At 37.1% G+C, this 15,823-nt stretch overlaps 1 protein-coding gene across 18 annotated transcripts in view; it reads left to right on the top strand.

Annotated features, from left to right (window-relative positions):
• LOC112587813 (potassium channel subfamily K member 16) overlaps positions 1–15,507 on the top strand; it is a 377,120-nt gene extending 361,613 nt beyond the window's left edge. For all 18 annotated transcript variants that reach the window (XM_025295443.3, XR_006639711.1, XR_006639718.1 and 15 more), the window contains 4 exons: positions 591–705; positions 2,396–2,562; positions 8,553–8,721; positions 14,937–15,507. In XM_025295443.3, the coding sequence (XP_025151228.3) occupies positions 591–705; positions 2,396–2,562; positions 8,553–8,721; positions 14,937–15,133 (648 nt within the window). In that variant the 3' untranslated portion in view covers positions 15,134–15,507. The remainder of the gene's footprint in view (positions 1–590; positions 706–2,395; positions 2,563–8,552; positions 8,722–14,936) is intronic.
• Positions 15,508–15,823: the final 316 nt, after the last annotated feature.

Below are 15,823 nucleotides of genomic sequence, written 5' to 3'. Positions count from 1 at the left end.
ATAAAGACATCAGTATCTTGAGCAGATTATTACTATTACTGTGTAGACTGTGAAGTTTTTAGCTGAGGTTCTTTCATCAAAAGAATTCTATGTATTTTCGACTTTGCAGAAATTGAAGGCCCTCTCATTAACTTCTTTCTTATTTTCTCATGATATGATGCAATTACTGTATTCTTACATCATTTTCCTCATATATCTCATGGTTTCCATTTGCCTAAATGAGAAGTCTCCCTGCAACTATCTTCAACTCGTATTTGCTAATTGTTTGAAAATAATTAGTCAGTATGCTAAATCTGTACACAATGTCACAAATTTCCTTAAAAAATACTGTTATAGTCATATATCTACCCCATATACAACTTCCAAAGGGGTGGACACCGCTAAAACAAATAAGGTTCTCCCTTATAAGTTTTTATCATAAGCATTTCTATTTCACTTGATCTTAAGGAAAAATTTCAGTTTGATCCAATTAGATGGGTTTTGGTTTTAATCCGACTAAATGGAACTCATTTTATTTCATGTTCTACTTGAAGAAATATAATTTACGTAACCCAAACTTTGATTTTATCTTGTTTTGTTTCAATCTGTAGATGATGACGTCTTTGATATTGTCAGGAATACCTCCCACAGGAAATAGGACTACTGTTTTCTTTTGGACTTTTACAAACTCTTTTATAACTTGTATAATCATCCTATCCACAATAGGTAGGTTTGTGCTTTTTGTTTCCAGTTAGAATGCTGAATATTTTATAAATGTTTTGCATGAGGTACCGCCTACACATTTATATGATGTCTTAAATTTAGTGAAATAAAGTGATTTGTTTAAGGGGCATTAGCCCATTCAGAACAAGATCTGCTAAGACAAAAGAAGCTGGCAATATTCTTGGCTCTCTGCGAAAAGGACAATTTTTCTTCTCTACACTTTGGATCCATTAAAATCTTGGCTTTAGACTATTTTCTTTAAACCAGGAAGTATGGAGCATAAGAAAAGCTGTCCCCTTACTCCATTTCATTTCCCCTTCATTTCATTTCATTTCATTTCCCCTTACGAAAAGTATTTCAAATATAGAAAATTGTTCCCAAATAAGTCAAAAGAGACTTGTTCTCTTCTGCTATTTCCCAAAAAGCTGCATTACCAACTCTTGGGCAAAATAGAATTGAGTGAATAAAAAAATTTCTTAAAATAAGAAGTCTTGTAGTTGCAGAGCAGAGTATAAATGTTATCACATAAATGATATAAAAAAGAATGATGAAGAGGAGGAAAGAGGAGGAAAATAATAAAGGATATAATACTCTTATCATATAGTATCAGGAATCAAGAATTTATAAACATTTAAACACAGGTTTAAGAATATTGTTTAAAATACAAAGGCAAATACAGGAGAATAGTGGGGCAATATAAATGTCAGACATGGAAAAGATGAAGAAGAAAGTGGTTATAGGAGCTGAAATTCCTCTCTCTCATATCAAAAATATAAAATTGATAAATCAACACATGGTTATATAACCATATGTGCTGTGTGTGCAAAGTTTCTTCAGTTATGTCCAACTCTTTGCCACCCAATGGACTGCAGCATGCCAGGCTTCCCTGAACTTCACTATCTCCCTGAGTTTGCTCAAACTCATGTCCATCAAGTCAGTGATGCCATCCAACCATCTCGTCCTCTGTCATCCCCTTCTCCTCCTGCCTTCAATCTTTCCCAGCATCAGGGTCTTTTCCAGTCAGTCAGCTCTTCACATCAGGTGGCCAGCGTATTGGAGCTTCACCTTCAGCATCAGTCCTTCCAATGAATATTTAGGGTTGATTTCCTCTAGGAACTATAGCATGCATTCTTAAAATCATTCGATTAAAAGTACATGCTCTTGTGTAATTGCAGGAGTAGAATGTAGAAAATCTGAAAAATTTGATTTTTAAACAATTAACATCTCACTGCTCTACACACAATAACTGTTTAAGTTTTAGTCATAGAAAGTTCTTGATATATATGTTAGTATATAGTTTTAGACTGCTTTGTCAGACCAATATGTCATTAGCATTTTCTATGTCATATATATTTCAATGTAATTCTTAATGATATTGCAGTATTTTATTATGTACCATATCATGCATGACCAGTCTCTTTAATTGTTTGTTTATGCTGTTTACAGTTTTTCAAAATTTGAAATAGTGATTCTGTAAAAGAACTTTTTAACTCACATTTTTTGATCATTTTCTTAGGATAAGATCAGCTGACTCATTATATTTTTATTTTTTATTTTTGGCAAGAACCATATGCACTAGGGCTCTTAGAATACCAGCAACTGAAAATCTGCTCTCAAAGACCAATGTCAAATGTCAGATTGTACTAAGTTGCTGTATTGAGGGGTGTTGCATTTTTTTTCCTCCTCTTAACAGGTTATGGAACAATTTTTCCTAAAACTTCTGGTGGACAGATGTTCTGTATTGTCTTTGCTACAATTGGAATCCCTCTAACTATCATGTTATTTAAATATATTTTTATATTAGTTTATCTGCCATTTGAAAAATTTGGAATATACCTTCAACATAAGGGATTAAATGAGGTAAATTTTCTTTCTCCTTCCACACAATTACACACATACATTTGGTAGAAAAGTTCTGTGTTTTTTTTTTTTTAATTGTGTGGATTCACAACTTTAGGTTGACTAGACATATAACACTTTATACTTACTGAATTCACATTGAATTATATGAGCAGAAAAAGCAAGTCATCTGTGTTCTAAAACAGACGTGAGAAAAGCCATTGTTCAAGGGACCATCTATTTCCTTTTAGATATTTTGCCTCTAATCATTTAATTTAGAAGTTGAGCAGCGGTGAATTGTATATAAACAATTCTCATAGGTATTTGTTCTCCTAAGTCAGTCGGCCAACTCATTTATTTTGTAGAACAGGAGAACATTTCTTAAAGGCTGTGTGACTTGCCAAGAACCCAGAGAATTAGGAGCAGTGCTGACACTAGCCCCTAGGGGCGTTTGGACCAAGGTCTTGTCCACATATCATGTTGAGTCATGGGTAGTGACCCAATTGAGTAATTAGCACAGGTTTTACCCTTCTTTAAAAATTAGAAATGTAGTTCTTTATTAAAATTATAGAGAATTTATTACAAAAGTGAGTTGTAGACATTCTTCAAGAATCTATTTTTCTTTTATTTTCTGTGAGGGAACATAAAAAAGGGGTCTCCTTCAAGGAGCCCATGGGAGAAAGTGGGCCAGGTGAGAGAGAATCCTACGAGTGGTTGGTGTGATCAACTGGTATTTACTCTGGGGCAGAGCCCTTCACAGTAGGGTGCCACATTCTTGTGATTTCTTTGTATTCTCTCTGGAGGTCTCTGGTTACAGTAGGATCTGTTCTTCTGTTCTAATTAGAGTTCAGTCCTGTGGTTCTCAACCTCAGTTGCACATTAGAATCACTTGGATCCTGGTGCCCAGACCCCACTCCAGACCAATTTGGTCTGAATCTTTGAGGATGGGGCTCTCAATGGTTTTTAAAACTCCCTAAGTGATTTCAATGTGCAACTAGGTTGAGAACAATGGATTTAGACCAATGTTTCTCAACTGGAGTGATTTTGCCTTCAAAAAGGACATTTGGCAATGTCTAGATGCATATTGGACGAGGGGTATCTCCTGCTAGAGCAGCCGTGAAGAGATACCCCATGCCCAAGGTAAGAGAAACCCAAGTAAGACTGTAGGTGTTGCAAGAGGGCATCAGAGGGCAAACACACTGAAACCATACTCATAGAAAACTAGTCAATCTAATCACACTAGGACCACAGCCTTGTCTAACTCAATGAAACTAAGCCATGCCCGTGGGGCAACCTAAGACGGGTGGGTCATGGTGGAGAGATCTGACAGAATGTGGTCCACTGGAGAAGGGAATGGCAAACCACTTCAGTATTCTTGCCTTGAGAACCCCATGAACAGTATGAAAAGGCAAAATGATAGGATACTGAAAGAGAAACTCCCCAGGTCAGTAGGTGCCCAATATGCTACTGGAGATCAGTGGAGAAATAACTCCAGACAGAATGAAGGGATGGAGCCAAAGCAAAAAGAATACCCAGCTGTAGATGTGACTGGTGATAGAAGCAAGGTCCGATGCTGTAAAGAGCAATATTGCATAGGAACCTGGAATGTCAGGTCCATGAATCAAGGCAAATTGGAAGTGGTCAAACAAGAGATGGCAAGAGTGAATGTCAACATTCTAGGAATCAGCGAAATGAAATGGACTGGAATGGGTGAATTTAACTCAGGTGACCATTATATCTACTACTGCGGGCAGGAGTGGCCATGATGGTCAACAAAAGAGTCCAAAATGCAGTACCTGGATGCAATCTCAAAAACGACAGAATGATCTCTGTTCGTTTCCAAGGCAAACCATTCAATATCACAGTAATCCAAGTCTGTGCCCCAACCAGTAACACTGAAGAAGCTGAAGTTGAACAGTTCTATGAAGACCTACAAGACCTTTTAGAACTAACACCCAAAAAAGATGTCCTTTTCATTATAGGGGACTGGAATGCAAAAGTAGGAAGTCAAGAAACACCTGGAGTAACAGGCAAATTTGGCCTTGGAATACGGAATGAAGCAGGGCAAAGACTAATAGAGTTTTGCCAAGAAAATGCACTGGTCATAACAAACACCCTCTTCCAACAACACAAGAGAAGACTCTATACATGGACATCACCAGATGGTCAACACCGAAATCAGATTGATTATATTCTTTGCAGCCAAAGATGGAGAAGCTCTATACAGTCAGCAAAAACAAGACCAGGAGCTGACTGTGGCTCAGACCATGAACTCTTTATTGCCAAATTCAGACTGAAATTGAAGAAAGTAGGGAAAACCACTAGACCATTCAGATATGACCTAAATCAAATCCCTTATGATTATACAGTGGAAGTGAGAAACAGATTTAAGGGCCTAGATCTGATAGATAGAGTGCCTGATGAACTATGGAATGGGGTTCATGACATTGTACAGGAGACAGGGATCAAGACTATCCTCATGGAAAAGAAATGCAAAAAAGCAAAATGGCTGTCTGAGGAGGCCTTACAAATAGCTGTGAAAAGAAGAGAAGTGAAAAGCAAAGGAGAAAAGGAAAGATTTAAACATCTGAATGCAGAGTTCCAAAGAATAGCAAGAAGAGATAAGAAAGCCTTCTTCAGCGATCAATGCAAAGAAATAGAGGAAAACAACTGAATAGGAAAGACTAGAGATCTCAAGAAAATTAGAGATACCAAGGGAACATTTCATGCAAAGATGGGCACAATAAAGGACAGAAATGGTATGGACCTAATAGAAGCAGATGATATTAAGAAGAGGTGGCAAGAATACACAGAAGAACTGTACAAAAAAGATCTTCACGACCCAGATAATCACGATGGTGTGATCACTGACCTAGAGCCAGACATCCTGGAATGTGAAGTCAAGTGGGCCTTAGAAAGCATCACTACGAACAAAGCTAGTGGAGGTGATAGAATTCCAGTTGAGCTATTCCAAATCCTGAAAGATGATGCTGGGAAAATGCTGCACTCAATATGCCAGCAAATTTGGAAAACTCAGCAGTGGCCACAGGACTGGAAAAGGTCAGTTTTCATTCCAATCCCAAAGAAAGGCAATGCCAAAGAATGCTCAAACTACCGCACAATTGCAGTCATCTCACACGCTAGTAAAGTAATGCTCAAAATTCTCCAAGCCAGGCTTCAGCAATACATGAACCGTGAACTTTCTGATGTTTAAGCTGGTTTTAGAAAAGGCAGAGGAACCAGAGATCAAATTGCCAACATCCGCTGGATCATGGGAAAAGCAAGAGAGTTCCAGAAAAACATCTATTTCTGCTTTATTGACTATGCCAAAGTCTTTGACTGTGTGGATCACAATAAACTGTGGAAAATTCTGAAAGAGATGGGAATACCAGACCACCTGATCTGCCTCTTGAGAAATTTGTATGCAGGTCAGGAAGCAACAGTTAGAACTGGACATGGAACAACAGACTGGTTCCAAATAGGAAAAGGAGTACGTCTAGGCTGTATATTGTCACCCTGTTTATTTAACTTATATTCAGAGTACATCATAAGAAACTCTGGACTGGAAGAAACACAAGCTGGAATCAAGATGGCCGGGAGAAATCTCAATAACCTCAGATATGCAGATGACACCACCCTTACGGCAGAAAGTGAAGAGGAACTCAAAAGCCTCTTGATGAAAGTGAAAGTGGAGAGTGAAAAAGTGGGCTTAAAGCTCAACATTCAGAAAAGGAAGATCATGGCATCCGGTCCCATCACTTCATGGGAAATAGATGGGGAAACAGTGGAAACAGCATCAGACTTTACTTTTCTGGGCTCCAAAATCACTGCAGATGGTGACTGCAGCCATAAAATTAAAAGAGGCTTACTCCTTGGAAGGAAAGTTATGACCAACCTAGATAGCATATTCAAAAGCAGAGGCATTACTTTGCCAACAAAGGTTCATCTAGTCAAGGCTATGGTTTTTCCTGTGGTCATGTATGGATGTGAGAGTTGGACTGTGAAGAAGGCTGAGCGCCGAAGAATTGATGCTTTTGAATTGTGGTGTTGGAGAAGACTCTTGAGAGTCCCTTGGACTGCAAGGAGATCCAACCAGTCCATTCTGAAGGAGATCAGCCCTGGGATTTCTTTGGAAGGAATGATGCTAAAGCTGAAACTGCAGTACTTTGGCCACCTCATGGGAAGAGTTGACTCATTGGAAAACACTCTGATGCTGGGAGGGATTGGGGGCAGGAGGAGAAGGGGACGACAGAGGATGAGATGGCTGGATGGCATCACTGACTCGATGGACGTGAGTCTGAGTGAATTCCAGGGGTTGGTGATGGACAGGGAGGCCTGGCGTGCTGTGATTCATGGGGTCGCAAAGAGTCAGACACGACTGAGCAACTGCTGTGATCTGAGATGCATATTGGGTTGTACAAACCTCAGGAAGAGAATGCTACTGGCATCCAGTGTGTAGAAGCCAGTAATGCTCCTAAACCTCCTACAATGCATAAGACAGGCATTCACAACAAAGAATTATTAGGTATAAAATGTCAGTATCAAAGTTGATAAATTGATCTAGACCATCAGTTCTGAAAGTATGGTTCAAGGAATAGCAGCATCAATGTTACCTGGGAATCATTAAGAATACAAATTCTCAGCCCCCATCCCTGAGTACTGAATCAGGAACTCTGTGGATGGGGGCTCATTAGTCTATTTTAACAAGCCCTGCAAGAGATTAAGATGAATGCTAAAGTTGGAGAAACACTGACCTAAAGCCTAACTAATACTTCACCAAGATTTAAATATTTGAAAGTTCTACTCTTGAATTAGTTAAAAGAGTGTAAAGATGAGCTACAGACTGGGAGAAAATATATGCTAATTATATATCCTATAAAAAGACTTGTATCCAGAATATTTATAACTCTTAAAACTCAAAAATAAGATAACTCAATATTTTTAATGGGCAAAAGGTTTAAGCACACCCTTTACCAGTAAAGATATATGCTGCTGCTGCTGCTGCTGCTAAGTCGCTTCAGTCGTGTCCGATTCTGTGCGACCCCAGGGACGGCAGCCCACCAGGCTCTGCCGTCCCTGGGATTCTCCAGGCAAGAACACTGGAGTGGGTTGCCATTTCCTTCTCCAAAAAGAAGATTAAAATATACTAAGTATTACTTATTAGGAGATTGCAAAGTAATACCACAATGAGAAACCAATATATGTCTAATATAATGACTCAAAATAAAAAGAATGATCACACCAAGTGTTGGTAAGAATATGGAGGAGCTGGAACTCTCATACACTGTCAGTAGGACTCTTAAATGATACAATCATCTTGAAAACCAATTTTTAGCAATGTCCTAAAAAACTAAACATACATCAGATTTATGATTGTTATTTCACTGTTAGTGAAATAGTAAATAGTTTGGTATTTACTCAAACAAAAGCATATGTCTACAAAGACTTGTACATGGGGGACTTTCCTGATGGTCAGATGGTTAAGAATCTGCCTTCCAGTGTAGAGGCTGTGGATTTGATCCCTGGTGGGGGAATTAGGATCCAACATGCTGTGGGCCACAACTATCTCATTTACCTTATTTTGCAAGCAGGTCAGAAGGCTTGGAGCTGTGTCCAGATGGGGAATCTGAGCTAAACTGGAGCTATGTGGGCAGAGCCCAGAGCAAGAAGGAACTGTAGCCTGGTATCTAGGCAAGAGTAATCTTAGAAGGCTTTGGAGGTAATGTGTCACAAGGAAATGAATCTTAAATCATCGTCTAGATGTAGATAATAGGAAAGTGAGAAAGCAAGATGGCAGGACAATTGATGACAGGAGGTAGAGCAGTAGAGCCTGGACATACTCCCAGGGACAGGATTATTCATAAGAATGATCTTTTTATTGGGTTCCAAATCTTTGAGAAATGAAGGAGTAGATAAAAAACTGAACTACTGGAGCACACAATAGTTTTTTTAACGTTGCTTGTTTATGATATAACTGCTAACATTGTATCTTTTTCTCTAATATATTTTAGAAAAATGTTTATCTCTGGAAGAACTTCTTTTTTGCTGCAACCGGATCATTTTTTTTCCTTGTATTACCACCATTTCTTTTCATGTCATTAGAGAATTGGAGTTACATTGAAGGAATTTATTATTCATTCAACACCATAAGTGCTATTGGTTTTGGAGACTATACAGTAGGTGAGTCTTAATAATCCTGAAATTAGATTTGCTATCAGAGCAACAGATTGAAGCAGGATGTAAAATAAAGAATCAAATGGAAGTATTAGAAGATTTCTTTGAGAGATAAGATAAAGGTCAAGCCCTTTTAAATGCAAACTACTTCCTTCACCTCCCTGTCTCCTCACCCCCACAGTTATCACTGACTATGGGAATAAGATATAGAGCAATTCCTCTTAAACTAAATATCTCTGCTTGATCACATGTGGAAAACAAAAGGCATATGCTTTTTGTGTTTCTAAACACTAGACTTAGTTTCTTAGTCTAGTGTTTCTAAACACTAGACTTAAATGATAAAATATCCTATACTTTGTAGGTAACTTTTCCAAATGTATTTTAAATTTCTCCCTAAGATAAAGGTGAAAAATGAAGAGGGATAGAATCATATAGACACTAGGAATTTTTTAATACCTGTGAATCAAGAATAAAATAACTCCTATGTTATGGAGGGTACAGAATTCTAAATTGGTAGTTGATTTCTTACAGTACTTTAAAGATGCTATTCCATTGTCTCTGGCCTCCATCATTTTTAATGATAAGTCAGCTGTAAGTTTTATTGTTGGTCTTTTGAGGTAAGGAAACTTCCCCCTGCACTCCCCTCAAACCCTGCTCCACTTGTTTTTAAACTTTTTCAGCAATTTAACTATTATCTACTTCAGTGTGGTTTGCTTTGTATTGATTTTGCTTGGGGATCACAGAAATTATTAAAGTGAATTGAAATCCTTCAAGTGTCTTGAAAAAAATCTCAGCTACTATCTGTTCAAATATGAATTATTCCTTATTTTCTCTTCTACTTCTGGGACTCCAATTACATGGATGTAAGACCTCCTTACTTGGTTTCAAATGTTCTAATGATTTTCTGTATTTTCTTTTTTTTTGAATTTCACTGAGTATATTTCTTATGAACCCATCTTCTAGTTTACTAATTCTAATTTCTGCTGTATGTAGTGTGTTTTCTAATCCATTTAGTGAGTTTTTAACTTTAATATTCTTTACCAGTTGAGCCACAAGGGAAGCCCAAGAATCCTCAAGTGGGTAGCCTTTCCCTTCTCCAGTGGATCTTCCCAACCCAGAGATCAAACTGGGGTCTCCTGCATTGCAGATGGATTCTTTACCAACTGAGCTATCATAGAATCCCCTATCAGGAAATTGCCTGCACTGTGGGAAACCTGGGTTCTATTCTTAGGTTGGGAAGATCTCCTGGAGAAGGGAAAGGCTACCCACTCCAGTATTCTGGCCTGGAGAATTCCATAGACTGTATAGTCCATAGGGTCACAGAGTCAAACACGACTGAGTGACTTTCACTTTCACTAACTTTAATATCATATTTTAAGCTCTAAAATGTCCATTTAATCACCCCTTTTTGGTAGATTCCAATTGTCTGCTGAAATCCTTCGTATTTTCACTTATTTTTCCATATCATATTTTGAAAAGCATAATATTCTTAGTTATTTTAAAGTTCTTATTCACTTATTTCCATATTGGGAACATCTGTGGGTTTCTTTTATAGTTCTTCCCTTTGATTTTTAGTCATGTGGTTCTGTTTCTTGGCATGCCTGATAATTTGGGATTGCATGCTTGATGTTGTGTATTTTAAAAGGTATAGATACTCCAGGGAATGTCATCTTCCTCCAGAGATGTTTTACTCTTTCCTCTGCTAGGCTTATAGAGATATAGGAGTGTGGAGAGAGTAACTGAATATGTAATCTGGTCAGGGAATGGTATGATTTGAGACTAGACTACAGATTTGGTAAAGCCTTAATTTCCCTTTGGTTTCTTCTTGTTCCTAAATTATAGTTCTTTACAAACTTCAAATGATGAAAGCCTGGTATATTCACAAGACCACACTCTAAGTTTGCTCTTGAAGTCATTTCTTTGTTTTCTTGCACTTGAATCTATTGGAAACTCTCCTTTTTAAAAAGTTTTCAGCTTTCCTTTTTTAACCTTCAACTTCATGTGCCTTCAGAATTTGGCAGTTTATTGAAGGGGGGAACAAGCTATAGGTTTTAAATCCTTCAGGTCTCTAATTGTGTCAATCCAACCCAGAAGGACCACCAGAAGCCCTGTCATTTTCTCTGCTCCTCAGAGTGCCCTTCTGCTTAGCCCAGATGCACAGCCTTTTGTCTATGCCCAGACTCTGTGAAAAGAGCCACAACAACAAACTCAAGGGAGAAAGCAGCTAAAGACTTTATGTCTGTCTCTCCCACCTGGAATCTTAGTCCTTCCACTCTTGATTGCTTTAGCAGATCTCTTGTGCCTTTAAACATGATTTTGTTCTGTTTTTCTTTCAATTTATCTGATTTTTCTGGTTGTTCTTGGCTGGAAGATTCTTCAATCACAAGCCACTCCATCCTACCCAGAAATAACAGTGTCCTTATTATATTTATTTTTAATCTAAATAGGACTAAAATTAGATAATTAATATTCAATATTTAGATGGATAATTTCATATTAATAAATATATTTTGAAAATACATACCTAAAAGTCTAAGAACCATATTTAAATATCACTCCAAAGAGTCTCTGTTACATTTTTCTGGATTCCCAAAGTAGAGATACTACTTCCTTGGCATTCTTATTGAAATTTGCTTCCACTTTAACAGTAGAAAATTTCTTCTTTTATTGTGAAACTTACTACTCATCTTTTTAAAAATCACATTCTGTTATTAGTAAGAGGAATGATAATTAAAATTGAAAATATTTTTAACGAAAGAAGCTTCCATTGCTCATTGAAGACATTTTTGAAAGCATGACATTTCAAGTTACGAAGAGCATCTCATGACTTAGGGAAACTTGATAATATTAAACCACATAAAATGATACAAAATTATGTATACTAATGATGTCAAGTAAGCAAAAAAAAAATTTTTTGGCTACGCCAGGTGGCATGCAGGATCTTAGTTCCCTGACCAGGCATTGAACTCATGCCCCCTGCATTGGTAGTGTAATCTTAATCACTGGACCACCAGAGAAGTCCATGAAATTTTTTAAAAAGCATAGAATTCAGATAACATGATATCAGAAACTGCTAAGATTATAGTACAATTTTTTCCTGTTTATTTACACCTAGCCATGCTTTCTAAAAATTTTTTGCATGTCTGGTGAGACAATTTCTGAGTTAAATATTCTCCAAAGTTACAGCCTATTGGAATCCCAGCTTAATATGAGGAGTGTTTCATACTGGAGATTGTTTTACATTACTTTCACCACACCGCAGAAGGCTATCAAAACCAATGTCATAGTGTTTTAGAATAGGAAGACACCTTTAAGGAAAAAAGGGGCTTAGATACTCTTGGTCTAGTAGTTTCCCAAATGTTTATGTTTTCTGATGACTTTAACATAATTTTAAAGCATTTAATCAAATGTGTTTATTTGTTTTCTGCAAGGAAAGTTTGTCCAAATATCCTTGACTGCCAGTACCATAAATGGGATTTTATAAATAAGTGCTCTTTTGAAACTGAGATTAACTTTATTCATAGTGTAATACATGGATCATAAGTATTCACTTTGATGAGATTTGATTAATGTTTGTCTCAGTGCAAGCACTCAAAAGCAGAATATGTCCATGTTGTGACCAACCTACAGAGGCAGGATAGACTGCAACCAAAATTGGCTTGGATGTTGAGATGGTCTCTCTCTCTCTCTCTCTCACTCACACATAGACACACACACACCAAGAGTGTGTGTGTGTAGTAGTGGTGTAGAATGATTTGTAGGGCAGGGTGGCATTCAAGCAGGCCTGAAAATTTCTTAAGGAGCCAGAGGAGTGACTGGCTTTGACTTCCATTGTGATTAGGCTATGGGAAAGGTATGACAGCTCCCATTATTGAACCAGAACTTGTATGGTTGAATTTCCCACAGTCACAGAGGGAGGGAGTGTGTGAGCTTCCTTGTAGGTTTTCTGGAATGAGACGGGGAAAGGAGGGATGAGACTTGGTTGGAAACTGTCAGCAGTCAAATACCAAAAATAAAGTTAGACTTGATTACATGCCACCACTTCAAAAGTACGCTTATGATCCCTTACAATCAATTTCCTGTAGTGAGTTCAGGAGATCTCAGAGCTGATTAAGGAAAAGGATATGACCATAAGGTTGCAGAAGAATGAATGAGTTTTATTTGAGTCACACTTTGACATGTTTGCATGTGGGATAATTACCTCACAGCATGAGACCATACAGAGGTTACAGCATGGGGGACACTCCCCAGAAGGAGAGGAGGGTTAGAGAACTTTTGGAGGCAGAGGAGAATCAGAGGGGCTTTGGGATCTAGGGGGTATCTGTCAGCAACCTGATAAGGAGTCTCTGGGTCAGAGAGCTCCGAAGAGCAGCAATGGCCTGGAGTCTTTGACAGCTCTAGGGTTTATCTTATCCATGGTTCCAAGATGTTAGGCACAATTTCATAGCATGTGCAAAGCAGGCAGGCTCTAAATGGTTAAAAATCTGCTCATCTGAGCTATTTTTGAAACAACTGGATATAAAATAATTTGAGTTTTCCAAGTTACTAGTATAGGCTGGCAGTGTGGGGATAGGGTGAAGCTATTGACTCTGGGTCTGGGCTTTGTTGCTGGTTTAGTTAAATTGAACCCATCACTGACTTGGAATATTTTGAGGACTAAGTGAAGTTATACCCTTCAGCAAGGCTTAGGAGCTGAGTACCACCAGTGAAACTGTAGATAATCATGGGAGATCTCCCACTAGTCTACAGCCTGGTTATGGCTATTTGGGTGTTCTATCAGTCCCTAGCTTCTCCCCTTTGCCAGCTGCTGCCTTCGCTCAGTGAAGGCCCAGTGTGCTGTAGGCGGGGTCACTCAATTCCCCTGCCCACTTCACTGGACAACCTGTCTTACACTTGGGACACCCATGGTAATCATCACTCTACAGGTAGTAAGCCATAAATATGGCTTCCTCTGTCCTAGGAAGAACTTGTCACTTTGAAAAATTTAGTTAGTTAGGAGTCTTTTTCATGTCCTCAGCTCGCTCTCTCTTTTTGTAATAAAACTATGATTTTGTAGTGCATCTAGTTTTTTTTTTTTTCAGTGTTAGTATGGATATGAGCATCTCTTGTGTTTTTCTACATGCTAATACAGACGTTCCATGCATACTTTGATTTTTATAGTAAAATGCACAGTCAGTTTATGTCAGTAGACTAGAATCTCATCTTAGATATTTTGCTTTTATTGGGGTGTGTGTGTGTGCGTATACTCATGTATTTTGGGAGGCAGTTTTGGAAGAAGCTGCATCAGAGACAGTTAACCAAATGTCATCTTAAACCCAAAGTGAGTATAGCCCTTCAATTACACTTATTCAGTTTATTTTCTGATTGTTATGCTTCAAAAATGTTTGCTGGTTAATTTATATTTAGATAAATATCAAATCATTAGATAAATATCAAATCATTTAGTGTCTGGTAATGTTATATATTTTTTGTTATTTCATGCTCTAATAAGCACAGTTAAATGGCATTCTTGTGATAAATCACAATGTGTTTATTATGTTATTTGTCTCCGCTTACCTCTTTTTGATTGCAATGTTTGTGCTCTTTCAGCGGTACCTCTTCATACAAGTAGATTGCAATCATGACAAATAAATGACAAGACATGAAAGGAGTGTAAAAGTTATAGTACTACAGTATTAGGATGATTCTAATCATTAGTGATTTTCTTTTCCTTCTTAAAAGAGTTATCTCAAGATTTCTAATGACAAAGGCAGTTAATTCATAGAATTTTAAACTCAGAAATACAGACACCTGGTACAAGGAAACACACTGTATCTTTGTTAACAAAATCTGAACCCTATTTTAAATTATTTTGTGTAATATATTTATCTTTTCCTTCTCTCATTTTAAAAGTTTCCTACCTGTAGCAATGATAAATTACCTCACTGTAAAATATTACACTTACTATGGTATTTAAAAAGGATAACATTCAAAGGGAAAGAGAATTTTTCAGCCTCCAGCTGTGTTCTAAAAATGAATAGAATCTCAATATTTGAAATTTAAATTATACGCTTTCCTTGAAAGAAGTGATAATTTTAGATATGCTTTATTTTAATTTCTAATTTGTTCTCAGGATCAGATTCTAAAAGAAGGCATTTTCCTAGGTATTAATGAATGAAAGAAAATGTTATGGGGAAAAACATCATCTGATTATTTGCATGTCATTTGCTTCCTGTCTTTAGTTTCAAATCCTACAAAAGACAATCAGGACATCACTTATTCAATCTTGTTATTAATTTGGAATCTTTATGGTCTTGCCTGGATTGCTCTTCTATTTAATTTGATAGCCAGCTTTTTTCAAGAAATGGGATCAAGACTTAATAAAGACACATCTGAAACAGAAGTCGAAGAAGAAAAGGAGTTGTCAAGCTCTGGATAGCAATTTTCTTGGTATACTGCTTTCCTCCAACTGAACTGCAGAGAATTTCCGCAGAGCCCTTTCAAAAGTATCAGAATAGGAAGGAGGAAAAGAAAAACAATCAGGTGTTTCTGCATAAATCTCTTGTGTGAGTTCCATTTCCACACTGAAATTTATTGATTTTAATTTTGTATTGTCATTAAAAAATGATTTTAAAATGTAATACACATCTCAACTAAATCCTTCCCTATACCAGTCTCATCCCATGTTTGGATTCAAGTTGCATTTGTATACAGTAGAGGCTTATTCTAAAAGTTGTGTTTCCTTTCTTTTTCTACCATGTATTTTAATAAAAGAAGTGGGGCATGTACAAAATGTGCATGTATATAAGCTATTTTCATTGGGTTCTGATTCTTGTATACATTATTTCTAATTATCAACCCAGAGTTTTTTAATATTTTATGCATCTTTTAGCCCCATCAAACAAAAAGTACATTAACCCAAAAGAATGGCTTGAGAGATTTATTTTGTTCAAAGGTAAGATCTATATATTATAGCGATATCTTTTTATGGAAAACAAAAGAAATTTAGACTGACATCATAAAATATTGCTTATTATGACCTTTTGTAAAAAAACAAAGTATGAATCATCTCTATATAGACATAGATATGAATATAGATATAGATATCAGTGCAGACATAGATAGCAGG

Source organism: Bubalus bubalis, chromosome 11 (assembly GCF_019923935.1).
Source record: "Bubalus bubalis isolate 160015118507 breed Murrah chromosome 11, NDDB_SH_1, whole genome shotgun sequence".
NCBI lineage: Eukaryota > Metazoa > Chordata > Mammalia > Artiodactyla > Bovidae > Bubalus > Bubalus bubalis.
This window is presented reverse-complemented; position numbering and strand designations above follow the sequence as displayed.